The sequence below is a fragment of the Colias philodice genome, chromosome 13 (genome assembly GCF_061535455.1).
Source record: "Colias philodice isolate Cphi_HAF_F1 chromosome 13, ilColPhil1 Martin Lab GWU primary, whole genome shotgun sequence".
NCBI lineage: Eukaryota > Metazoa > Arthropoda > Insecta > Lepidoptera > Pieridae > Colias > Colias philodice.
The window spans coordinates 4,230,614-4,258,413 of NC_143098.1; the positions used below are offsets into that span (position 1 = coordinate 4,230,614).

General features: G+C 34.3%; 3 protein-coding genes across 4 annotated transcripts; 2 read left to right on the top strand and 1 right to left on the bottom strand.

Annotated features, from left to right (window-relative positions):
* The first annotated feature begins 1,023 nt into the window (after positions 1–1,023).
* Positions 1,024–2,144, top strand: LOC149483319 (uncharacterized). The gene has a single exon (XM_089702327.1). The coding sequence runs from the start codon at positions 1,061–1,063 to the stop codon at positions 2,039–2,041; it is 981 nt and encodes a 326-aa protein (XP_089558453.1). The 5' UTR covers positions 1,024–1,060; the 3' UTR covers positions 2,042–2,144.
* A 429-nt stretch (positions 2,145–2,573) lies between these two features.
* Positions 2,574–5,543, top strand: LOC149483320 (uncharacterized). 2 transcript variants are annotated; one of them, XM_089702328.1, is made up of 7 exons: positions 2,574–2,719; positions 3,037–3,184; positions 3,257–3,379; positions 3,497–3,610; positions 3,971–4,119; positions 4,371–4,548; positions 4,991–5,543. In XM_089702328.1, exons 1-7 carry the CDS (start codon positions 2,633–2,635, stop codon positions 5,158–5,160), a joined length of 969 nt encoding a protein of 322 aa, XP_089558454.1. In that variant the 5' UTR covers positions 2,574–2,632; the 3' UTR covers positions 5,161–5,543. The 2 variants fall into 2 exon arrangements, with proteins under 2 accessions (XP_089558454.1, XP_089558455.1); XM_089702329.1 differs by having other exon boundaries at positions 3,257–3,373.
* Positions 5,544–8,639: 3,096 nt separating this feature from the next.
* CenB1A (Centaurin beta 1A) lies at positions 8,640–27,685 on the bottom strand. The gene is made up of 20 exons (XM_089702325.1): positions 27,444–27,685; positions 27,228–27,344; positions 26,776–26,949; positions 25,801–25,885; positions 24,794–24,937; positions 19,659–19,754; positions 19,101–19,357; positions 17,668–17,784; positions 17,109–17,285; positions 16,478–16,584; positions 16,154–16,242; positions 15,777–15,871; positions 15,265–15,399; positions 13,824–13,894; positions 13,262–13,393; positions 12,624–12,781; positions 11,394–11,507; positions 11,025–11,131; positions 10,055–10,203; positions 8,640–9,158 (listed from the first exon to the last, which is right to left on the bottom strand). Exons 1-20 carry the CDS (start codon positions 27,494–27,496, stop codon positions 9,139–9,141), a joined length of 2,397 nt encoding a protein of 798 aa, XP_089558451.1. The 5' UTR covers positions 27,497–27,685; the 3' UTR covers positions 8,640–9,138.
* Between the last annotated feature and the right edge of the window lie 115 nt (positions 27,686–27,800).

Genomic DNA, 27,800 nt, shown 5'->3' on the forward strand with positions numbered 1-27,800 from the left:
GTTACTTTATAAACATGCATGTTTTAGGATTGTTAATTAAGGCCGGTTGCAGAGCTTCACCGACCATCAGTGCGTACGTCAGTCGCGCTTGTCATATGTATGGAAATTCATAAAACCGTTCATAGCTAGACCGACCATACGCACGCGTATTTTGCTACGCACTGCGTACGAGGACCGTCGGTCGAGCGCGTCCGCTTGCGTAGCGTCGGTCGACTGAGAGCCAGTCCACACGGCGCGTTGCGTTGCGTTGCGTCGTCGCAACGCAAATATTTTGACGCATAGCCGGCCACACGGGCGCTGCGCCATCGCAGCGTTACTACGACGCAGTCTTAACGTTCCGTGCTGTGAAATGAGCTTGCGTGTATCCTCCCTATCAACGCACAAGCAACTGAGCGCTGCCGCTCCGACGCGACGTCGCAATGAGTACACCCCCTCCCGCTTCGTCTCGGGGGCTGCTGTCCGTCACGTGTGCGTTGCGCCGACGTAGGCTCGCGCCGTGTGAACACCTTGGTTATTTTATTTGTATGTAAAACGACGCAGCGACAGCGCTACGTGCGTCGACGCAACGCTGACGCGACGCGCCGTGTGGACTGTAACGTGTAAAATAACGTGTACTTGAAAATCCCTATGATTTTCTCAAGTAACTTTTCAGTTTTGAATTATCTGCCATGAAAGAAATAACAGGCACAGATGTTTTTTGCATCATCATTCTAAATGTATTATGTAGACATAAAAAACTGTGTAGGACGAATCAGAATTATGTACATACTATTTTTAGCTTCAAGAATTTCGTGGATAAATCTAGGTACGTGAGTCAGTTTAAGAAAGACGTTCATTTGTAAGAGAACAGTGCATTTTTAATTTTTATACTAAACATTCACTTATCAAGTACAATAACAATATCTACAGCCTACATATGTGTTATGTATGTTTACATAACACTCAAGTAGATAATATATCAATGTTATGAGATAAACGTTTTACGTTACACACCTAAAAATCTGTATTTCTGTGTTCAGGTGTAGATAATTGTGTGTTGGCGTTTAAGACCGAAAAAAATATGACCACATCGACTAATTTTCCAACCGATATAAAATCATCAGCATTAGAACTAATTGGGAATACTCCACTTGTTGCGTTGGACCGCTTGCACCAAGGACCTGGCCGTATATTAGCGAAATGTGAATTCATGAATCCCGGAGCGTCAATAAAATGTCGCTCTTCTTTGCATATGATACAAAAAGCTCGCGAGCGAGGAGATTTAAAACCTGGAGATCCTGTTATAGAAGTGACATCAGGAAACCAAGGTTGTGGTCTTGCAGTGGTATGTGCAGTACTAGGACATCCCCTAACCCTCACTATGTCTAAAGGTAATAGTGTACAGCGAGCTATTCACATGGAAGCTCTTGGTGCAAAATGTATAAGATATCCTCAAGTGGAGGGCACGTATGGAAACATTACGTACGCTGACGTATCGATCCCAATAGAAGCCGCAGTTACTTTAGCTAAAGAAACGGGGGCATATTTTGTTCAGCAATTGTGCAACGAAGATAATTCAGCTGCGCATTACGAAACAACAGGACCCGAAATTTGGAGACAAACTGGACACAGAGTTGATGGCTTTGTGACTGCTGTAGGGACATCTGGAACTTTTAGTGGAGTCTCAAAATTTTTAAAGGAACAGAATCCTGAAATATTTTGCTGCGTCGTGGAACCCGCCGGCTCTGAGCCGCTAAAAGGATGTCCTATTGTAAAACCGAAACATTTATTGCAAGGATCGAGTTATGGAATAGTCCCAAATTTATTTAAATCCGAATTTATGGACGAAAGTATAAGCGTGACTGATGAAGAAACGGAACATTATAAAGATTTAATTGGCAAGAAAGAGGGGTTGTACGTGGGTTACACAAGTGGAGCAAATGTTGCTGCTGCTGTGAAGTTGTTGAAATCGGGAAAACTGCCAAAAGATGCATGGGTTGTCACCGTTCTTTGTGATTCGGGTCTTAAATATACTCCAGTACCAGAATCATTAATAAACTAGTGATATGGAAATCGGGTAACGATTCGGACTCGCAACAACTCCGTACAAATCAGGTTACTTTTTTACGCTTACTGTTTTAAATCGCAAAATGTATTATGTTATGCATTAATTATTTTTTTAACTTTTAAAATACATCTTGTATTCTTCCTATTATTTTTTTATACATATTATATGCATTGAACTTCCTCGACTAAACAGTTATGTAGCTTATTCCTATTCATAAATAAATAAAGTATTAAAAGAAATACATAGCGTCTCTACTGCGTGTTATAAATATTAGATTTAAATGAATTTAACTTTTGGCGTCGATTAACAAATTAGTTAGTAGATGGTAGGTACGTTTAAAATTGTAAGAGATTATCACGTAAACAAATGTCCGCAGTTTTACATCCACACAATTTGTTAACATTTTGAGGGTAGGTGAAAATATTTCATCAAAACATCTTGGGATACATTGTGAACAGTTGCTAGTCACATGACCGTATTTAGCTATAGGTGTTGCTATACAGCTTTACTATAAAATAGACGCTCGCGTCTCGAAGTTTCTTTTTAATTGCAGTGACGCGTCGTAGACGATAGTGTTAAATAAAAATGGAACAAATAATAAAATTTAATTTGGAAGATATAGACGAGAATAAACCTATGTTTACCACGAGTGATACAAAAGCGACGACAACGGTAAGTGAATATTATTTTATTTCAAAAAATAGCTATTTACTACGTTCCGGGTTCATTTTTTTTATAAATAAATTAATATCAATATTATAATATTATGAATGATTGGTATAAACTTTGGTGTTAGTTCGATTAAGTTGAATCATCTAGCTATGCTTCAAAAATCCCGACACGTTTGTTACACGTGGCATTGCATTTTGCAAAGAATGTACCTACGCAGTTCTGTTACTAATCCAAATTATGTTGAATTTGCGTAAGTTTCAGGATGGAATTATACGTCTTTGTGCAAATATTATATTTACTTTCAATATTTACTTTAGGATAATTTTGGACCGACTTTGGATACTGCGAATATGATGAAAACTGAAGACAGTCCATTTTCACCATTAGCTCCACCGTTTCAGAGTCGGGTCGGTAATGATTTGATTAACTTGATTGGTCAGCCGGAACCTAACGTGGGTGATACAGGTGCGTAAATAGCAGACTATTAATTTATTACTAATATCGGTAGTTCAATATTAAATATAAATGAAATTTCAGCACCTCCGACATCGGAAATCGATGACTTGCTGTTAAATCATCGAACTTCTACAACAACCGGACGTTCAGATAGTTTGTATGACGACTTGGAGCAAGGACAACATAATTTTTTCATGGGTAATGGTAAGATATTATGATTAATTGATTTAAATTAAACAAGTGAAATACTTGTGCCTAACAGTATAAATATCGGTATAAGTTATAATAAATTTGAAAATTGTAAGAAAATATTATTTTTAGGAGGAAATAGACCGGATTCAGGATCGTCGGCAAATTCTAATATATTTTCGGAAGGATCTGGAACCCCCGGCAGAAACGGCGAAATAGTTGACGTTTTTGATTTTCTTATAAAAAGTAAGTAAATTTCTTTAATATTATAATATTTAAACAAAATACTTTACATAAACCCTTGTGTTTTCTTATAACACATGATGTTACAAAATTTATTTATGGATCCATCCATATTCATATTTTATTATGATAATGCATTCAACCGTCGCGTCGGAAGCTATAAGCGGTTGTAACACAAATAAAGCTTACTCGGTGTAATTAAACCGACAGGCTCTCTGGCATAACTTCACTGAAATATTTGAAATGTTTTATTCATTTTTATACTAACTATGTGTATAATTAAAAATAGCAATTGTTTATTTATTTTTTAATTTATTGTCCCAAAAGACAATGCTTTTCATTGTGGAATCTTTATTGGTGTAGGCTTGTCTTCGGCCAACTACTACGTGTCGATGCTGACCCGGGAGCAGCTGGCGGTGCTCCGCTCCGTCCGTCCCGGTCTCCTCTACGAATTTTTGCTAGAAATCGCTAAAGTTAGAAGCGACAAGTTTCTACGACGCGCATTACCTAACGTAAATATTACTTTTATTTAGTAGTAACTGCAATTTTTTGGCTAAAAGCATTTTCACACAAATAATCGTTGTTCCCGTAATAATATAAATAATGTACTTGATATAAAAGCGAAATTTAATTGTTCTATTTCACAATAAACATAATTAACCCATTGAGCCCCGAACGGCCCGATCGGTTCACGACATTCTATTGTGTCTGTGATTCCGGGGCCTGAGTTATTTACCACTAATTAAAAACATTGTTTACACAGGAGTGTGCCTTCTGCAAGAACAATGGCGAGAACGAAGAGTACTATTCCTCGCACGTGCTGAAGGACTGGCGCGGGCGCGTGCTGTGCCCGGTGCTGCGCGCGTTCCGCTGCCCGCGCTGCGGCGCCACCGGAGATCGCGCGCACACCATCAAATACTGCCCAGAAAGCTCTGATGGCGGTAAGTCATTTATAAATAACTGCTTCGCTCGCTTTGTCTAAAATCTAATAAATTATATACTAACTTCTTCTTGAATCACTTTATCTATTCATTATTCAATAAACCGCAACGTAGTTTTAAAGATTTAAGCATACATAATAATTATGTAGACATGTTTTTACTATGTAGTGAAGTCTACAGGAGCACACCTGTATAAACTTATTAGTGTACACTGTACAGCTAGTTTAGATGTACATCCCTGATATGCCCAGATTTGTGAAATAAAAACTTAAAAATTTTCCTATGTTCACAATATGACTTTCCATAATTGAGTAGAGAAGAATTCTCAAAACTCACTTTATTTAATAAATGTTGTTTTGTTTAAAAAAGGCGTGTTTTTTCAATAGAATTAAATCTAAAAATAGGCTTTATTGGGAGAAATATTATTTTTTTTTACTTGTAGGTATTGAAAGGTCAGGCCTCCTGTCCCGTCGTCGCATGCAGTCGGCCTCCCCGCTGACGCTGGGCGGCGGCAACCGCAACATGGGCGCTCCTTCCACGCCCGTCACATCGCCTTCGCCAGCCTCTGCCAACCTCAACAACAACTGGTGGACCAACTTTGGCATGAATTAACGTGCCAATATATTGGAAAAGTAATACCTACGCATAGGTATACGATATACCTACTGAGTGAGGTATTAAGTAAATTTAATTTAATCGGTGTAATTTTTTTCTTCCGATTCGAAGCAAACTGTTCACTTTACTACTTTACGTAGAAATGTAAACAAAGCAAACGGCCATTCCTTACTAATTCAAATGTTAGTATGCGGGTCATACTTTCTTTGAAGAAGTCGCAATGAGGCCGAATCGGAGTTAAAGTTAATTTAGTGGATTTTTCATTGGGCCTTTGAAATTTAAATATTCCATTTATATCCCCGTTTTAACATTATGCAATATGTATTTACTGTCTTATGTTCGTATATTAAATGCAATCAAAATCATTGCAATCCAAAATTTCAATAAATTTATTGTCTAATAATTATATTAATTCGTATCGATAAGCCATCAAATTGTTTTAACCTTTCAAATTATAATTGATTATGTACCGGAATTATTGTACCAATGAAAATTCGAATTATAGCTATACTCCTGGTGTGGGTTTTACTTGGGTTTTAATAAACGTGTGAAAGCATTATACTAAGTTTGTTTTCTTTAAATATCCTTTAGTAAATTATTCATGCAGATCATATACTATTACCACAGACTAATAATATATACTACGTATACAATTACTCGCTATTACTCGTATTGATACCACTTGATAGCATAGATTCCTTGAGCACTGGATAAGATAAATAAGAGATACTGATAGCAAAATAGTTGAAATTTACATTTGCAAATCAAATGATTTGTTTCAATCTTGGACAAGGCTATAAAGTTTTTTTTTAGTGCTTTCATAAAATGGATGGATGAACATTCTTTTGCAGAACGTACAGATGTAGAGTAGATTGATAGAATTTTTTTATCTTGGTTCAATATTGCCCTGGGATTCGGGAATAAAAAACATGCATTGAATTCGTAAACATTTAATAGCAATACAACTACAAATAAGTTCTACATCAACGATATAACAGAGTATTATATAATCTAGCGGTAGACATAATTATTAACAAATAATATTAACTTTGTCCTGTAAGTGCTGACTGGCAATGGCACTCGAGTTCTGGAGGTATCGTCCGATACAATAACGATTATTTAGAAATTTAACGGATTTATATCCAGATTTATTAACATATTATTAATTTGGTGACCTCGTTTTTTTAATTAGGAATAAATCCCGTCTAAGTCTTATTAGTAAATAGAATAGCTGTTTGTTTTAATAATATAAGTTAATATGTAATAAGTTTCCTTTAACAATATATTGAAAAGTGAAAACAATTATTGAACGTATTCAACAATATGTATGTTTGTTTTTCGCTACAAGTTCATAGTTTTAATAACATATGCAATGCCACATATTTAATATTAGTCGTTTTGTATCCAGAATAGGCCTTTATTAAATTGATAACTATTTCGGCACGATTTAATACGTCACTAATAGGCCTTGTATATTAGCAATTATTGAATGAAATAATATTTAGCCCAATCAGGCAGTTTCGTTTCAAATCCACATCAGTCTTATAAAATAGTTGATATCGGTTTTCAAATGTAATACATACATCGTTTGCAGTAATTTTATATTTTAATTATTTAATTAAAAGCTTAGGCGACAAACAATGCATTAATAATAACACCAATATAGTAACTTAATGTTACAAAATTCATAATTTCCTTACATTACATAATATATAAATAATTTTACCTAATTACCACAATTGAGATTCGATCGATTTAAATATCGTGTCGTTGTAAATGCGTATTGGAATGATTTCTGATGATTTACTATGGGAATGTTAAAAAATAAGTCACAGAAAATTATAATACATGATACAAAATTAAAATAAACATACATAAAAATAAGCACTAATGCATTTATCGATTATAATATAGAAAAAAAAAAACATTTAAACTGCAACAATGATTTATAAAACTACGTTCTATTCATGTAGTACAATTAATATCCTAAAAACAATATCCTCAATCCCTTGAAGGTATCACAGAATGTGTTTTAATTCACTGAGAATTTTATTGAAACAACAATACGCAATCAAATATAAATGAAACATTAATTTAATAACATATTAAGTCTCTTACGCGACCATCACAGTTTTTAAGGCCAAGGTCGTGTGACGAACGGTTTTCCAATAATTTCTTTGGTTATAAATTGAAAATCACAAAGTGCTATCAAATAACAACGAAAGCAAGGCAAATGGCATAGTATATAACGAATATTTTCAAACATTTCAAGCCTCAAATTAGTTAGGAACAATCTGACGAAGCGTGAAAAGACACCTGACTATATTTATAAAACTTACAAATAAGAAATGGGTTATTTATCTGTGTGTCAAAACAGTTTTTTATCAAATGCAATTAAAAAAAAATTCTATGAATATTCATAGTAGTGTTAATAACTCTGTCCTTCTGTTTACCTACTTGATTTAACTGAACTCGGTACTTAAAAATTGCTATTTTTCAAGATTACAAAACCAAAGCATCAAAATATGATATATTTTGGAAAATTAAGGGGAGGAGGTGTGAGATAATATGACGTTTCTTATAAAAAATCTGACTTTTTATTGAACGAGGAGATTGAAAATTTAACTTATTTTTTTGTTCCTCAATTCTAATATTGTTTAAGTGCTACACGCTTCGTCAGGTGTCCAATCTTGCACCTGCACACAAATATAATACCTATATAGTCTAAAACAAGGACTATATTACTAAGTATCCATAATACAACATTAAAAGTAAAGACAATTTTTTTTTCGTTTAACGTCGATGTGTTTAAATTTTTTCCTTTATACAATCTTTGTATAGAAGAATTACAAATAAAAGTTCAAGTTAGCGCTCGTTGTAATGTACTTATCAATGTAAGAACAAATTTTAGTAATCAATTTTAAATTTTATATCGATTTTTATGTATGTTTTTTATCTTACAGAACCGGGAACATCAAACCATTTAAAATGATTATTTATGGTCTTCTTATTATTTTAAGCCATCCATATACATATATGAGCGAACGTAAAGGAAAAAGTATTCGAACCAATTTTTAGCGGAATCAGACATCTATTATGGAATTCCAGAAGTTTTGATTTCGTATAATATCAAATTCAAATACACCAAAACTTGCGTTGTCTATAATACAATCTATCATGGCGCAGTTTCATTAGTCGTTAACTCGTTCGGTATACAGCATACGGGGAGTCCCCGCAGGCGAGATAACAACCAATGAAAACAAGTTCCCCGCATGCTTAATACCGACCGTGATATCGACCAATGAAATTCATCGGTCAATATACAGCTTGGAAAATGGAGGTTCTCCCTACACCCCGCATGCGGGCCCTATCGACTAATGAAAACGGTTCCCCGAATGCTGGCCCTGTGGCACGCGTTCCAGAAATCTCTCGCACCCCGCATGCGGGCCCTATCGACTAATGAAACTGCGCCATCAATATAGATATTGGACCAAAAGTTGGCATCGAAGCTTTAATGGGCCCCCTTCACAATCGAGAGCATTGGCCCAACAAATGATTGTCGATGATTGCCGCCATTATGGCGATTATGGAAACGTCTATAATGACGGCCGATCATAGACATTCAGCCTTCAGGTAATGCTTCTGGCCATTGTGAAGAAGGCCCATCAATCTATACTATAAAAATGAATCGCAAAATGTGTTGGTAAGCGCATAACTCGAGAACGGGTGGACCGATTTCGATAATTCTTTTTTTATTATTGAAGTACCAGGATGGTTCTTATGTAGAGAAAACATAAATATGTACCACGGGCGAAGCCGGGGCGGACCGCTAGTTGCCAATACAAATGGCATGTCATCAAGTTATTATAGCAAATTTTGGCACAAATGTTGGCGCCAAACTTGTAGCGATGCGTCCAACGTTTGTCAATCCTCGCACCACCAACGTTGCAATCGACGCAATTGTTTCTCCAAACGTCATTCACTCGACTGTTCGCCTGTAAATAGAAGTTTATATGAAGAAAAACACATAATCCTTGTGGACAGATGGCCTGTAAGAAATAGTTGAAAGTTACAGTTTGTTTCAATACAAACGGTAACTTTCAACTTACATACTGTATGTGCCATACAAATTAACTGCTTTTTTTAAAGTGAGAGATGAAAGTTTTCTAACATTGTTCGTGTTTATAACGATTTGCATGTGAAGTGGGGAAACAGTTGGTGGTAAGTTCAGTTGCTTATTCTAACATAAGTAACAAAATCCTAAAAAAAAAGAATGAAGACAATCCCGCCTCGAGATCGGATTATTTCATTTTTTTTTATGAATAGAAATACATTATATGTATATATCGAGCTGGGATACAAAATATAAAACAAAAATAAAATAACGCGTGAAAATAAAATAAATTTTACTCTCAACACACCTAAAGAAGTTTCATTAAAAAAAATGTGTGCGTGTACTAGTGTACACACGTAAGAAGTGAAACTTCTTTATGACCTTATTTTTCAAAATATAATTTACTATATGAAACTTTACAGAAATACGTCGAATCACGCGTGGTAGGGATAAGAAAAAGATGGCGCGTAACGGAAAAATGTCACGTGTAACGAAAAAATGTTACACTAAATTCTTTTACAACCCCGATAAAGAAGTTTCACTTCAACAAATACTTTGACGTGACAACGTCTTATAAATTGGTTTGCCGAGTGACACTTCAAGAAACTGCGTTACGCTCCGCTCACGTTATGCGCTCACAATGAGAGCGAGTGAGGGGCACGCGGGCATGGTTAGCCCGCCTAAGAGCGAGAGAGACAGACATAAAAAGTCGTTGTCACGTAAAACATTCGCCCGTATACCGACTTTACAGGCAACCAATTTTTTTTTGTTCCATACCCTCGTTATTATTGTGTTTAGCGCGCACGAGCCGCTCGGGGTGCGAGTGCGCGAGCTGCGTGTAGTCGCGGAACACCTCGTTGTATGTGTCGTCGTTGGACGACATCTCGCTTTCGCGCATCTCCTCGTTTAGTTTCGTTAGACGCAACCTGTCACACACATACATTCAAACTCAATAATGTACATATACATAATTCATTGAGGTATTATTATTCATCAATCATTAATCATTGATTCAATTAGACTTCTTCTAGAAGCACTTTTCAATCGTCATAACATAATAGTTTAGCATATACCAAATAAATGTATTACTAGCTTTCCGACAGTGGCTTCGCCCGCGTATTCAAAGAAAAAAACCACACAGTTCCCGTTCCCCTGGTGTTTCTAGGATTAAACCTATCCCTTGTCCTTCCTCAGGTCTCAAGCTATCTTTGTACCAAATTTGAAGTAAATCCATGCAGTTATTTTGAGTATAGCCCGGAAATACATACAGACAAACAAACAAAAATTTTAAAAACTATATTTTTGGCTTCGATATCTATTGCAGATCACGCCCCAAGTAATAAGTATTCTTTTAAAATAATATTCAATGTATAGATAATATCAGTTGGTCAATGTGGTATCCGCTAAAAATTAGTGAAGAATTTAAGTCACATCAATGTGCTTAGATTATCATATCACGGAATGGACATTCCATTTATACATGGTTTAGTTTATTTTATTTTGTGTTTAAATATTTTTAACATATAAATGAATGTTTTTTTCTTTCTTTCTTTCTATAAATAATTACAGACTGTGCTTCACCTGTTTGGTCTTCAACTCAACAAATTATATACAAAAACCTTCCTCGAGAACCATCCTATAAAAAAAATACCCATCAAAATCTGTTGTGTAATTTTAGAGAATTATGTCTGTGCATTACTGTTCTTTAATATGTAATGAAGTAATGTAAAGTAATATAAATACATACAATGTGACGATATCAGCATTCGCCTGTTCAACAGCTATGTCGAGCGGCGTCCGACCTTGCTTGTCCACTATAGATTGGTCCGCGCGGTATCGGAGTAACAGACACACCTACAAACATTTATGTATTTTAGTACAATACGCGATAGTTGCCAATGCGTATTGTATACAATTAATATGTATTATTTGATTATTTGTAACGGATAGACTCAAAAACTACTATACTTACGCCTAAAATCTATAAGTGATAAAATTATTTCAAACATAATGAAAAACATTCAATATCAATTATAAAGTTTTAAATACAAAAATGTTTTGTTTCGAGTACAACCGCGTGACTTCACTAGTATGTATATATAATATAATATATCACCTGTCCAGTGTGACCAGCCTCTGTGGCCAGATGCAGCGGCGTCATACCGTCGTCATCTTGAGCGTTTATCTTACTGCCGTTCAGCAGAAGGAACGAACACGCCATTACTGAACCCTGTCAATTAAAGATATAGTTTTATTCACTTTTATTACTATTTTTATCATAAAACTACGATTGGTTCGGCTGTTCCGTAACTTTCGTTACATCATCTTTGTAATAAAAGCGGAAGTGAATTGTGTGTAACTACGACAAAAAACGGCGCTGAAAAAGTATAAAATAAGATTTTCAGAATACTGAACTGAACAAAGTTGCTAATGTAGTTGCAAGTAAATGGACACGGTAGACTCTACCAAGATGCCTTCGTTGTAAATTGACAATAATGTCATACAATACTATTCTGAAGTAAGTATGCAATATTCCACTGTGTAGAGATAAATTTTCATGTTTGGAAAACCGCAGACACACGTTGTCAAAGTGCTACGGTAGATAGGTATAAGTAACGTGTGACTACGCCTTTCCAAACATGATAATTTATCTCTACACAGTGGAATATTGCATACATTCACCGACTTGACGACGACAACGAAGAAAAGACTTTTTGGTTTTGCATAACCAGCGTTTACAACATTACACAAATTATTTAACCAAAATTAAAATATTATTTTGTCTTTAGTCTTTTCTTCATGAGTGTACGTGCGCAGACGGCCGCCAATTTGTGGTCATCTTTCGTGAATCGTACCGTACCTGGGCTAGGGTATGCGCTTACACCCACACAGACAATAACCGTCTCGTGCGCACCACGTCATTCATACGAGAGCCGCTTTCGAGAGTAGTAGCTTTCGTGTTGGTAGTAATTAAACGGATCTACAAGCCTGTGTGATATCCCACTATTGGACAGGTATTATATCTAGTACAATCAGGTACATACACTAAGCACAGCATTATGCAGCGGCGTGCGAACTCGTCGTGCTTGCGATCTTTGTGTAACCCTCTCCTACGTACCTCATAGTAATAGCTCCCCCCCCCCAACTTTCAAGCTGTAAAGCCTTGTATCTACTTGAGCATGCTCAGGCGAATGAGCGGCTCATTTGGCCGAGCCGCTCAAGTGGAGACGCCTGAGCATGCTCGGGCCGCGCGTGCTTAGGCCACTTGAGCGGCCAAATGAGCCGCTCATTCGCCTGAGCATGCTCAAGTGGATAAAAGGCTTAACTAGTACAAACGGATACATACACTGAGCACAGCATTATGCAGCGGCGTGCGAGCCCGCCGCGCGAGCGCACTGGGCTCCGCGCCGGCCGCCAGCGCGCCGCGCATCACACACACGTTGTGAGCGCGCGCCGCTCGGTGCAGTACTGCCTCGGGGGACAGGCACGATATGTCCTCCGCGTCTGTGAAAAAATTTAGATCTTTTATCTATTTATTTAACAAAACAATGTAAGTAAATCTAGTATTTAAACTAATAAGGTATAAATATTTTGCACAATAGGCGGCCTTATTGCTACACAGCAATCAATGACAGGCAACCTGGTAGAAAAGGAAATGTAAGAACTTTGTTGTTTTACAGCAAACACATTATATTTTGTCGTGTTTGATTTGAAATTGAACATTTTAATGGCAGAATCCGTCCTCACTGGGATCGGGAATTGCCATTTAACAAAGAGAAGAAATATTTTAACAGATTTTAAACGCTATTTATATGTATATTCATTAAGCCGATTTTTTTTTTGCGTAAAGGAGTGACGAAACCTCAAATGCTACAATATTCTGAATATCAATGTGCAATTGTTATATCATAATAATATAGAATCAATTATTTTAAGAACAAAATCTAAATTACTGTATGTATTTGTATCCATTTAAACCCATACCTAGATCGTCATCCTCCCCTTCAGTAGAGTCGTGGTCTGAAGGCAGGCTGAGGTCCACCGCTCGGTCTGTGGCGAGCTCCTTTCCGATCAGTAGCACTGGACTGCCGTCCGACTTACTCGAACTTTCTGATACTGAAAAAAAAATATTAATACATGATCTTTTCACTCTGACCTTGTTTAAAATCTACCATATTTGTTATGTGTATTTCGATTTTTTTTTGCTCATATAATACTAGCTGCGCTTCGCGGTTTCACCCGCCTGGTTCCGCTCCTGTTGGTCTTAGCGTAATGATATATAGCCTATAGCCTTCCTCGATAAATGGGCTATCTAACACCGAAAGAATTTTTCAAATCGGACCAGTATTTCCTGAGATTAGCGCGTTCAAACAAACAAACTCTTCAGCTTTATAATATTAAGTATAGATTCACAAAATAGTTATTCAAGGAGAATATTATTTTGTAGTTATAACTGCAAAGAGACAAGAGTTAAGACAGAATCTACCATTCATAACATTGTATATTTATAATTATGTGTATAGAGAAAATGCTTTATAAGACTTACCACTTGAGTTGCTATTTACATCGCTCTTTTCATCTTTTATCGTGTCTGGGACTGCGGGTGCAGGACGCAACCTGTAAGTAATAATTTATTATTATTTTCATCACGACTAAAAAAAGACCATACTATTTTTAGTATTGTACATTTACTCTTGATTTAAAGAATAAGGGACGCAGTAATGTTTTATTTTTTCAAGAAAATAATTTTAATAATTATATTATTGATATGTACACTATTTAAACGACACTCGTCAGAATTTTTTATACTAATAAATTTTCTATTCTAACACACATAGATACTTATTATCCAATCATGAAGTGTTTATTATATGCACCAATTGTTTAAAATATATTGTTTTATAAACCATATAAGGACACCTCACCGCTACCCTGCGATCTCTTATATATTTTGAGGACAATCAGAGCAATAGATGATAAAATACTTCAAGTAATCTTTGTTGAAGTGAAACTTCTTTATCGGGGTTGGAAAAAAATTTAGTGTAACATTTTTTCATTACGCGTGACATTTTTCCGTTACGCGCCATCTTTTTCTTATCCCTACCACGCGTTATTCGACGTATTTCTGTAAAGTAGCATATGGTAAATTATTTTTTGAAAAATAAGGTCATAAAGAAGTTTCACTTCTTACGTGTGTACTAGTGATGCAACGAATACTACTTTTACGAATACGAATACGAATATCAAACCTACTATTCGGCGAATACGAATACGAATACGAATATCTCGCCTTGGTAATAAAAAACTTATTTATTTAATGAATGCTTACTCTTCTAATAATTAAAATTTACAATGGGCAAATTTTTATTTAAAAAACATAAAATTCGTAGATTTTCTGGTTTTAGACGTTTTTTTTTTCAGTCTGGATATTTCCAGCCGTTGAAAAAAGTCTTTCCTAAGCGACTGTACATGGCTTCAGTGAAAAATATTTTTGGGCGAGTTTTTTCTAACTTGGAAAATGGACATCTTCTCGCCAAAAGACCAGTGGATCAGCAGTCTCTACACACGTCATATTTTTACGCGCGATTTTTTAATCTGTACCTACCTAGTACCTAAATAGAGTTGCGTACAAAAATATTCGTTTTTAAATATTCGTATATTCGCCGAATACGAATATTCGGTAAATGTCTACTATTCGGCGAATACGAATATTCGTATTCGTATTCGTTGCATCACTAGTGTGTACACTAGTACACGCACACATTTTTTAACGTGATAACGTTTTTAAAATCGTTATAGTCGGGTGACATGTTCAGAAACTTGTGTCACACCAAAACCTCACGAGCGCGATCGCAGGTATAACGAGAGAGAGACGGACCGATCTCCCGTCTCATCTCGAGCGCTGACACCAATAAGACGTTATCACGTAAACATCTCGATCGTAAACCTACTTTACAAACAACCAATTTTTTATGTAAATGGTTTACCTTCGTCTGGGCCGCCTCACGGACCACCGGCGGCCGCTCTGCAGCGGGCCCGGTTTCGCGTCGCACGAGTTCACGATGTTGCGCACAAACGACAGGTTCACGTATTTCGCGCGAATCCATTGTTCTCGCACGGAACTGTCAAATTAATAGCTATATTTATGAATTTTACAATCAGTTATTATAGTTATAGTCCATTGAAATGTTACATTTTTTAGGCCTAACCTTGTGTTACTCACTTACTTACACATCAAAAAATAAAATTGCGTCCTCTAAAAAACGCAACCCCAAATGTAACTTTTCAATGGACTATTAAATCAAATTTAAAATTGCACCCGAAGTAAGAACATTTTATATGTACTATTATTATGTTTGATTATTATGAGCATACTTTTTGACAAAAAAAAAATATCCTTAATACGTGCATAATATAAAGTAAAATATTTAAACGAAAAACATCTTTGGCTACAAATAAAATAAATATGATTTTATTTTTTAATAAGTTTAAAACTTACGTTTCACAGTCTGGAGTAGCTCTGACGATGGTAGATCCTTCAGTATTAGCTTCGTAAATAAAATTCACAAGCTTGTTGCCCAGTTCCGCCATTACCTGCAAAATAAATATTAAATAATTTGTAAAACTATTACAATTAATAAATAAATGTGTTATCAGTTTTTCGTATCCATACTATACTAATATTATAAATGCGAAAGTAACTCTGTCTGTCTGTCTGATACTCAATCACGCCTAAACTACTGAACCAATTTGCATGAAATTTGGTATGGAGATATTTTGATACCCGAGAAAGGACATAGGCTACCTTTTTATTGCGAAATATGTACCACGGGCGAAGCCGGGGCGGACTGCTAGTATAAAATAAATTATGAATACCTTTATAATATCGGGTTCCCAGTCATCCAAAGTGAGTGAACGCACTTTACTAACATGCACACCGAGAGATCGGTGTATGCCGGAACATTCTAAAAAATATTTTAATCGTACTTAATAACTGGTATTTTATAATTTGTAATTTTAAGTGATATAATTAAAAAAAACTTTATGATAATAAAATAATTTTGAGAAAAAAATTCAACCTACATAATATTTGAAATACTTACTTATACATTATTTTAAAAAGAAACTTAGTATCATACAGCTAAGAAATAAATAGAGATATGTATTTTTAGATTATTTTGTACTTAAGTCTTAACATACCAATACAAAGTGTGATTCCAAGATTAATGCTCGCCCATCGCGGGTTCGGACTGCCGCAGTCACAACAGTAGTTGTTACCCGGTATACTGAGCAATTGTTCCCATATTCTGAAATTGTATCAAACACTATAATAAGCATCTCACACTTATAACTAAAGTATGTGTGAATAAAATATGAAGAAGCAACAATTTTGTAAGCATGTTTTGTTGAAGCTTCGTTCGGTTAGGTTCGAAAAGAAACTCGTTTGTTGCGCAAAAGTACTGCACGACATACGAATTTATTTGCGAATTAGCGCCAAACTGATAAAATTTAATGTGTAACAAATTTGAAGCATCATGAATATACTTCAAACTCAAACATTTATTTATTCAATTAGACTTCTTCTAGAAGCACTTTTGAATCGTCAATACATATTTTTTACATATACCACCAATTCGGAAAGCAGTATCTATGGAGAAGAACCGGCAAGAAACTCCATATAGTTGCTTTTTTAAATATACAATTTAGGTTTACAATATTATGTAACTACATAATATATCATAATATGCCAAAGAACTGTCCTGTAGTTCTTACGCGACAACCCTCAAGTCATGACTGTTAGTAATTTATTATTATGTATCAGTGCATTTACCTAACTTTTTTCATATTCCTATCGCTGTTAGGTCTAGATTCGTCTGGCACGAGCACTAGTTGCGAGTCCGGGTTGTCCCTGCTTTGTCCCTGTTGTATCGCCGATCTTATACCATTTTGTAGCGCTTGTATCCATGAATTTAGCATTTCTTCTGAATCCGCTTGTAGCATGTGACTCCTGGTAAGTTAATTATTTCTTAATGCTATTAATGTGTCTGAAGTTTAAATCAAAAATTTTCGTAATTAAATATTTTCTCTATACGATTATACATCTTCCTAGTTTCTATTACTGTAGGACTGCATCAAAGAAAATTATTTTATTGTTGAATTGAAGTTGAAGTTTTAAGTAACCAAAAAATGAAGCATTCTTATTGTTTTATTTTTAAAAGGATATCTATAAATCTTACATAGAAATTATATTATACAATAACACATACCTACTTATATAACTACTTATACTATTTACGTAGTACCCAGTCATAGCCTTCTACACACTGTGTCACAACATATTTACATGCAAATATCTTTGTTAGTACAAACGCATTACAAAAGTAACTCACTTGGACGGTGAAAGCACTTCGAAACAATACCGCCGTTCGCCATCAAGCACCGGTTTAACTGTACACAGCCTTAAGTCTTCCTCCATTACTGTCACATTCAGTTCACCGGTTCTTTTTCTGTAATACAAATGAAAAATATGTCGCTACTAATGCTTTTTTTAAATTCTTTCACCAGTTGGCTATTATTCTTGGTTATTCCTGAAAAACAAAGGTGTTTTTCTTTTGTTTTTAACCTCGCTTTCACGCGGGTAAAAAATGGTTAAGTATAATATTTCCCTACATTTCATTCATTCTATACTTTTCTTCTATTTCTATACCTCAAATAATAAAAATATAACTATTAAACATTTCTCCTTATAAGTTCCCTGAGCAAATATGTACATACAGGCAGTAACAAAATAAAAAAGAGTAAGTAAAATGCAATCCTATTTCCTGCCACGCTTAATTGTGATAAAAAGTTATCAACATTGATAAAATTACTCATCAATAAAATTCAATAAATAACTTCGATAAATTAATTGGTTTTGGGAAAATATATGAGATAAACTTGAATATTAATAATCAGAATTTAATGTTTATTGAAAAAAAAAAATATCATTCGACCCGACTCCACTTTAGGAAAATAAGCTATAGTAATCACCCAAAAACAACTTTTACTAGTTATATTGCAAATCCTACCAATAAAGAGGATATTTTTCAATTTATTTTAAAAATATTGAATAAAACGTCAATATTATGTGCGCAAAAAGTGTGCAAATCGTATTAATTAACGCGTCCTTGACCGCAATACCTTACGACCCACTTAGCTCTTGCTGAAGCGTGACGGACGAAGGCAAATAGGAGACTTTTGGTTTCAGTTTCATAGAGAAACAGCTAATGTTTGGTTAAATATCGATCAAGTAAAACCACTTAAATACTAATGAGGAGACTTAAAGCCACGAAAATTTAAAAGCCGAGTAGACTTAAAAACTGAGGAAACTTAAAAGCCGGTTAGGTCTGAATCCTTGATGTCTTAAAGCAGTATTATATTCTCTAGTGTGTAAAAATAGCAGCTATATATAGGTCGGCTAGCGCCATCACTTTCCCACACTCGAGAAGAGATAATGGTGACCCTGGTCGGGTCTAATATCACAAAAATACAGCCTACCACAGAAATATTACTACTCTACGTAATAAAACCGATCGGAAAAGCAGATGGAAAATACATATGCACTGGTAACCCAAAGTTCTAACTCGCATATTAAATTTCTTCTATCAAATAACCTATTTGATCACTTGGGACATCTATATATTTATTTAGAGTGCTATATCGCAGGCAATAAATATAGTTTTGTCTTCAAGTGTAAATAAGATATAGAGTAACAAGCCATATCGCAAAAGACTTTCAACGTTTGATTCATACAAAAGTGTCAATAAAAGCATGATTCACTCACCTATATACAAGTCGATTATCATAGAGATAGAACCACCGTCGGTTCCACGTCTTGAAAGCATTTGACGTCCTTTTGAACAGATACCCTTGCATTCTGGGCAGGTTTTTCAGGCATGGTGTGCTCAATAACCCCTCTTTTTCCCCCACCCCCTTGCTAGTATCACAACTGGGCAATACCGTATCCTTACTGTTCACGATCGTGTGACGATTCTCCATCTCCTTGTCCAATACCTTTGTGTCGTTACGCATTACTGCGATCTGCAATTCGATCGTTAGTGAATTGTTTAGTATACAATAATAATTATAATTCTTTGCTTATTCGCTAATTGATCCGGTGGCGATTAATGATTAATTAACATTTCTTTTGATGTTACTTCGCTATTGCTTTCAGACACGCGATCGCCAGGAGATGGAGGTATAGGTGTCTAATTAGACGAAAAATTACAGGTATTTTGGCTTTCTATATACTTATGTACATTCACAGAGTCATACAGTATGACTAAAATTTTTATTGGTAAGTGCATTTAATGTTTATTGAAAGAGTTGTAGTGTAAGATACCTCGTCGGCTGTCGTTTTCAGGAAGGGTTCCAAATCCTCGGACAAGTCAGCGCCTTGGTGGTTGTACGTGCAACAAGCTTGCAAATATGACAGGAACTGTAATAGATATAGGCCACTTAATTATTTGGAATCACCGTTCAAAGAATATGACATCATTTTATTTGTTATTGCGCATTATTTATAGGGTATACATTTTATGTACTTGAAGGATACTTCAAGTACATTACTGAAAATATTTATAGACCAACTTTAATTCATATAATATAATCTAAATATATCTCGAATTAATAAATACAAATTTTGTTTAAATTAACATCAATGTAAAGTTTTGTTAATGACATTGAAAAGCTTGAAGCTTGTTTTCAATGTTATTTTTAAATAAATGGGAACTTCTTTCTGGTTTCTGAAAATACGAAAATTTAGCACTTTTCATAGGGCAATTTTTCCTGTCAAAGAATAAACATTGTAGAATACTACAACAATATAAAACACATCAATGTTATATAAAATACAAATACTCGCACACACTTAAACATTTTTTTAAAACATTTAAAAACCACAAATTTTCACCTCGAATCACGATTCACTGTCACTTGTCGCACAGCACTTTCCCATTAAATAAATACTTATACTATATGTCATTCGAGTACATATCACATGCGCAATGTTCAAACCCACTCCTTGCGCGATTCGTGAGTCGAAACGAGCAACCTCTCGACCGCGCCGACCAAAACTATTGAGGCTCTAAACTTCTGAGACTAGAACAGTATGAGTAATCTTTTCGACGATTGGCTCAAACACAATATTGTTACGGAAGGAGTGTCCTATAATCGGTGTTGCGAATCGTGATAAGGTACGATTATATTGATAATACGTGGACGTGTTAATTATATGTTACGGTCTTTGCATATTTATTTTTGATGTTAGAAAGTACATTGGATGCGTGTTTATAATTATAATATAATTACCGAAATTATATAAACAGTTGTCTTGGGCAGGTATCTCTATTGTAAAGCGAAACACTTTGTTTACGTCTTAGATCAGTTTTTATTTTAAGGAAATTCCACGATAGGAAAAATCAATGATTAGAAAAAAAATACTAAGGAAGAGTATAACTACATATTAGGTATTTGGTTAGGATGATAAAATATTAAAATATACTGACGTCGTTAAAATAACGTTGCTAACGAAAGAAATAAATACAATTCAGACAAATGACAGAGTACATACCGTTAAAATAAAAAAAATGTCCTAAATACAGCATTTACCTACGAAGCAAACGACACGACAGAATTTTAAATGTAATACCTAATTATAATATACAAACAGGTTTTTATAGTCAACTTAATTTTGCTTTTAAAAGCATGCATTTTAAGTTATGTTTTTTTGTCTTCTGTTTAGGTACATTGAACGCTGAAAGTGTTCATCTTAGTATAATAAAAACCATGAAAAATTATAACGGAGCGTAGCTATAAAGCCATATAAAAATTTATAAAAGGTGAAACAAATCAAATCTTAACCACAACCAAACATGAGTATACCAAAAACATTCCCACGGCATACGGAAATAAACAATTCGATTGGAACAAATCTAATAACTGTAATAAAACAGTATACAATCTCCTAAGGAGTCGTGCTATTTTTATAGACCTTCCCAAAATAAATATCTATAAAACAGAACGGTTACTAAATCTCGATGAGTTTCAGAAGTAGGTATACATGCGACTCATCATTGAATCATACTATTTCTATACATTTTACATTTTGCGTATGGTAATATGCAAAATAGATGACATAGTAAAATAAGTTGCATTTTATCCGCATAAACAGCTGTACATACGTACTTACTGCTTTTTTGCAGTTTATAATAATTTAAGATGATACCTTTTCCTGAAGCCGTAATTAACCTTCTCTGCGATTTAATTTATGTTAGTAAAAAAATTGTATTAAATATAATATTATGTATGAAAACGTATGCATATTGCATACTACAAGTTTACTGTGAATTAGGTATATTTCGTTGTTTAAAACATCTTAAGATTTAAACACGGTGGATGGCATTTTAAAATTCCCATACCTAATTGTATTTTTAAAAGGCCAAACATTGAATTAACCACGTATTGTTTTCTATACATAGCGCACAATACATTATCTCAATCACAACCGACGAGTCGACGTAATTGTTACCTTTTACATAATTACGTAACAAAATAATGCCGACACCTGACTTATTTTATGAATGTATTTTATATGTAGTATGCATACGTTTTTAGATATATTAGTTGTTACTAATATTAGAATATTGAAAATCTTTGAAATGATTTTAAAATCTCATTGTAATATGTTTGTCTATTGTTTTAAATTGATAAGGACTTGATTGGATTCCCCGTTGTTTATAATACCAGCTATAAGGATATTCTTTTCGATAAAAAAACGGAAAATTAATTTATCGAAAAAATAACAAAGCAATTCTAACTAGCTCGTTGAGACGGACGTTGTGATAAAAAATGTAAAAACAAAATACCTAACTGTACATTGCAGAATCTACAGTGTAGACTGTAGATAGTCGTGTCTTGGCATTATTACATTGTATAAAAAGGAATTGATTGAAACACTAATCACGATATTTGATCAGAAGTAATTTTATAATGACTCTGTAGTCTGTTCTACACAAGTTTGTTAAAGGTATGGTAAGAGGCTTGTTTAAACGCAAAATGCAAAGAATGAATAATAATGTTGTTTTTTAAGTGTAAGAAAGAATAAGAATAGATGGTTAGCAAATTATTAATAGTATTATAGATATATCGTAGAGTCGGTAGAGTTTCTTACTGACTCTTGTTTGTAAAAGCTGTTTACCAAAACACAGTAATTTCGTAATGTGACGATTCAAGAGCGATTCATTCATATAAGACACGGCAAATAAATAAATTATAAACAGAAGATAAAATTTTATTTGTCTAAGCTTAAATAAACGACCGTAAAAATGCAAGTCGACTTCTGTTGTCGCGTGAATGAATTTAGTGAATCCATAAAATAAAGATCCACTCCTTTCAAGCAAGCTTATCAGCATTCAGTCAAAGTAAATTAAATCTAAAGTCAATAACACGTTTTATCATTAGTCATACAACGGAACATGTCTACAAATTACAATAATGAAGTTAAAACTGTATGCACGCGATAGTAGCACATGTGACCGACCGGGTGATAGCCCTGAATCCTGCCACGCAATAAATACCCACTTACAAAATCGATACTTCTGCAATGATACCCGTAAAAGGCCTATGCAGAGCCTATTGAATATTGAAAGGGTACATTTTGAAACCACGCATTAAAAAGTATATCGTTCGATATGCATCATTAGGCTTGTATATTTCTGGGTAGAGATTGTCTAATCTAAAAATGAACGCCCCTCCACTGTGTTTACGCTCACATTCAAAGTACGTGTATAGATGCAATACACACAAATTGGTCTGCCTCATTGGTCGTTCAGTCTTCCAGTCCCGTCCATGCCCGAACGACAGGACCAGTTGGCCAACTAGTGCATAAATGACGCGATGCACGACAGAACGGACGTGTCATTCCGTACATAGCGCGCTCTCCCCGCCATACAATGCTAGGCACCTGAACTGATCGCCCGATTAGTTGACAAATCAGTGCGCGAGTGTCAAAGTTTGCAGTAGAATCGACGCGCGCACACATATAAAGTGGTTCAATAATTATTTGTCCTCACACATTGAAACAATTAAGTTTAGTGGAGGGGCGTTCATTTTTAGATTAGACAATCTCTACATAGTTTAAATATTTTTTTGTTGAAAAAAAAACTCATATGGAAACTAAAACTAAATTTACTTTGTAATGACTAATGATATAACTTATAAATATTTATATAAGCCATTAACACTACCTCTAGGCTCTAATATCATTACCACGAATTCCGCGTAAAAATAACGTTATACTTTTACTATATAACCACAAGATCCGAGTTGTATAATAATGTACGTTCTGATACCATTAACGTGTTTATTCTATGACGAATCAATTACATATAGGTACTGCATTATGTACTTATTAACCACACTCAGGTAACATAATCTCCATTATTAAATGAAGCATAAGTGGCGACAAAACTCGTTAAATCGTATTATATTTCTCAATCGTTAAAAATATTAGTAAGAATCAGTCTTATTTCGTTATTGAACTTTATAAGAGATATGAAAATAAATTCTTAATATAGAAAAATCAATAGAAGCTGTCTGTGAAGCTTACAAAGAGGTCAAATACCCGTTCGACTGAAGTATATGACGTCTTACCTCTCACACTCTCTATGAATAGGGAGATATTGATATGAATGAGGGGCATAAAATATACATACTTTTAACTATTACTGCATGGTGTGAATAAAATACACTTTTATAATATAAAATCTGTCAAGGTTAGTAACAAGGTTAATAGTTCAGGATCCATCGCCCATTTTTGCACTTGATTACTATCAAGCTAATTTTCCGTGAGTAGCTTTATTTTGATGAGACGCCCAATAATTTCTTATACGAAACTCTCGATTGTGGTATTCACTAAATATTTGAGAACCATCAAATCAAAACATTTTATCCTTGTTACCTCTGTAAGCTACCACAATCAAGAGTTTCGTACAAGAAATTATTGGGCGTCTCATCAAAATAAAGCTACTCACGGAAAATTAGCTTGATAGTAATCAAGTGCAAAAATGGGCGATGGATCCTGAACTATAAGCTAATAAAATGTAATTTCATACCGCGCCTATGTCCCAGAGGGATGATAATTAACTACTAAAATATTATATAAATAATTGGAAATGTTCTGGACATTAGAACCGAATATTAACGGCTACATAAAGCTTTACATTTGTGGAATCACTAATTAAGAAAATAATTAATTGCCATATTTAATTGGAAATAACTAAACAACAAAGAAAAATTAAGTACTAGGCTTATGTATTTAACATTGAATTCACTGACATATAACCAATGTTATGAGGAGTAACTTAGGCTTCATTTTATTTTGTTATTCCATAACGCTTAGGAATGTTAGGATTAACAGGAAAAACTTATTCACGCGGGTGAAACCGCGGGACGCAGCTAGTGTATAAAGCAACTTACCGTTGCAAGAATTTCATGGCGTTTCCTCGCTTGTAACATGGTAATCTTCTGCACATGGTCCAAAGCCGTGTGTCGGAAGCAAGAACGCGTAGCTAGCAAGAGATTCACTATCTCCTCTACATCAGATGATTTGTGGCGTGATACCTGTATTGGTATTTGATAATAGTTAAAAATGGGATATTTAAAAGGTTTCACTTTATAACATCAAATCCATTTTATATTAGGAAGGTGATTTAGAAACAACTTTTAGATTAAAAAAAAGTAGGAAATACAAAGAACATATTCTTTGTACTCATGTTTCAAAAAGGTGTCACAAAAACAATTATTTCATGCAATTTGAAATATCACTGACACTGGAAACATTTCTGCTTGGAAAGTCATTGTGAATGTGGCTTTAGAGGGTAAATTTCTGAAGCACTGATCTGATCATTAAAATTCTTTCATTATCAGAAAGGTATACCTACAAGTTACACTAACTACATATTTTTAATTTCCCTGTCAACTTTATCATTATTCAGTTATACTCATATATCCATAGTTAAAGATTTTCTAAATAAGGGTGCACTCACACACATCAGTCACCGTCAAGTCACCGATGACTGATCGGTGACGGTTCGTGTACGTATCCACAAACACCAGTCACCGTCATGTTGTCCGTCAGTCACGTCGCCGGTTTGACTGAATCATTGAACACATACATCAGGTTAGTCAGTGATTAGACGTGTGTCACGCTAGAGAACATGTAGCAATTGACGGTAGCACGACGCTGACTGAACTGAGACGTGACGGCACCGGGTGAGTGGGGATAAAAGTATGATACATGTATGGAAAGATTATTTGACGTGCCTGACCGGTGACGTCACTGATAGATTTCGTGCCGGCGACTGTCGTGTGGGAACAGAGTCATACTAGAACTATTGATACATATTTTTTTTTAATCCTGTCCGGTGACGTGCCGTGACGGTGACTGATGTGTGTGAGTGCACCCTTAAGATGTCAAAATCTACCTGAGAGTTTCTAATTAAGGCTATATCCAGATCATTTGAGATTTTTTCAAAGTGATGTTTACTCTCCTTTACTCCTTTTATATCTCTGAAATAAAAAAGAATATTAAATATACAAGTATGATTTATCAGCAGCCATATGACTCATGTTATTCTATTTTACGGTTAATTATTGTACTGAGTCATCATTTTATTCCAAGACTTGATTCAAATTTTAAACATTTTAAAACTGTTTTAATTCAAAAAAGAAATACTTCAATGAAAAACTATAATTAGTATGTATAAAAAAGATACATAGAGTAAAATCATTTATTACATTCATTATTATCTATAACAAGACCATGTTAACATGAATGTTAGCATTGACATTTTAAATAAATATATAGAAATAAAAGTAATGATTTGTTTATGTACTATTCAAATTATGTTTAAATGTCTATTTATTCTACATCAGTTATACATAATAAAAAAAAAAAGCTCATTCCAAGTCAAAATAAGGCTGACACTGCACATCTCTAGATGTAAGTAAATATCAAATTCTTGTGTGGAAAATCTCTAGATGTAAGTATATTTTAAATTATTTTGTGGTCTTAACACAGATGTGGTTAATAAATAGCTAGGTAAACATTACTTGGCTATCTTAATGTTAATTAGATTCTATCAGAGAAGGAAAGTTATCTTATGTTGTTGCAATCTACTTTATAAGAAATAGTTGGAGATTTTCATATGTTGTAAGCTTAGCCGTTTCAGAATACTCCATTCCAGTCCTCAGAATTCATGTATAATCTATATTTGATATTTTATTAATGAACCTAAAAGTTCTAAAATATTATTTTTAAATTTTATATGAGTACATCTGGTGGTGTTTATGAGAGTCATTAATAAAATTGATTTGAACCATAACTGTGTGCACTATAAACAGAAACTTAAACTGTGTGCTGGATAATAAAAATTAATTAAAACACAAAATAAACCTACACTTTGATGAAAGCTGTGAGATTCTTCAGTATTGTTCTGGATGCTTGGTCCAACAAGATGGAATGGAACTTGGTCATTTCTTGTAATGCATGTATCATTCTGTTGAGCATTGACATAACAGAGGGATCCTCTGCAAAGTTGCTGCTCAAATCCCATAATGCATTTGTGAATGTGCTGAAATTTTTTATTTATTATGAATCCTTAATACAAGGAGAAATATGGAAATAAACATATTTGAAATTTAATATTAAAATTAAGTTATTATGTAACTTATTAATATAGCACCAAATCTCTCATATTCTTAAGACAAAGTGATTTATTACAATACTATGTAATTGCTCAAACTAGAAGTTTCTTCTCAATCAATACAAAAATACAACTATTATGTTATTTTGACTTTGGTTTTTATAAACACATAAAATAGGTATATATGTAAGATATTGTTATATTACCTTCTATGATTCATGTATATTTTGCCCGTTTCTATCATAAGTGAGCATGTTTTGAGAATTTTATCAAGCTTTTGTTCTAACGCGTCAATGCTAGCCTCCTCAGTTTCCAGCTGTTCCCTGCATAACGTTTAACATTGTTATGTTCATTAAAATACAAAACACGGATGTAATTTCACTTTCTATTGCGAACTTTCATCAATAAGTTTTGTAACTTACCTAAATTTGGGAGAGTCTCTCAAACATTCATCGAAATCTATAACGGGCTTCATTGTTTATATTACCTATAATATCACATTTATTAATAAGCAATCACTCATAACTCACTGCACAAAAATTGAGATTATTGTAAAATATTTAATTGATAGAATCGAGACTTGGGTACAATTTACAAACAACTCACAACTCAATACTCATTGAACTGATAAAATAAAAATTAAAAACACCAGAAAAAACAGGCTCATAATATGAACGACAGATAATATGTATGAACCACAGAGCAAGTATGAACAACTTGTGACTACTGACTTGACTTAGGACTTGACAGTTTATTTTGCCATTTATTATTAATTCTTT

Excerpts from the sequence above, each read along its gene's own strand:
- LOC149483319 (XM_089702327.1), top strand. The coding sequence starts at position 1,061 with ATGACCACATCGACTAATTTTCCAACCGATATAAAATCATCAGCATTA.
- LOC149483320 (XM_089702328.1), top strand. The coding sequence starts at position 2,633 with ATGGAACAAATAATAAAATTTAATTTGGAAGATATAGACGAGAATAAA. Across the intron at positions 2,720-3,036 it reads ATACAAAAGCGACGACAACG|GATAATTTTGGACCGACTTT; the intron begins GTAAGTGAATAT and ends TATTTACTTTAG. Across the intron at positions 3,185-3,256 it reads ACCTAACGTGGGTGATACAG|CACCTCCGACATCGGAAATC; the intron begins GTGCGTAAATAG and ends ATGAAATTTCAG.
- CenB1A (XM_089702325.1), bottom strand. The coding sequence starts at position 27,496 with ATGAAGCCCGTTATAGATTTCGATGAATGTTTGAGAGACTCTCCCAAA. Across the intron at positions 19,755-24,793 it reads GCCATGAAATTCTTGCAACG|TTCCTGTCATATTTGCAAGC; the intron begins GTAAGTTGCTTT and ends TATCTATTACAG. Across the intron at positions 13,394-13,823 it reads TGTAAATAGCAACTCAAGTG|TATCAGAAAGTTCGAGTAAG; the intron begins GTAAGTCTTATA and ends TTTTTTTTTCAG.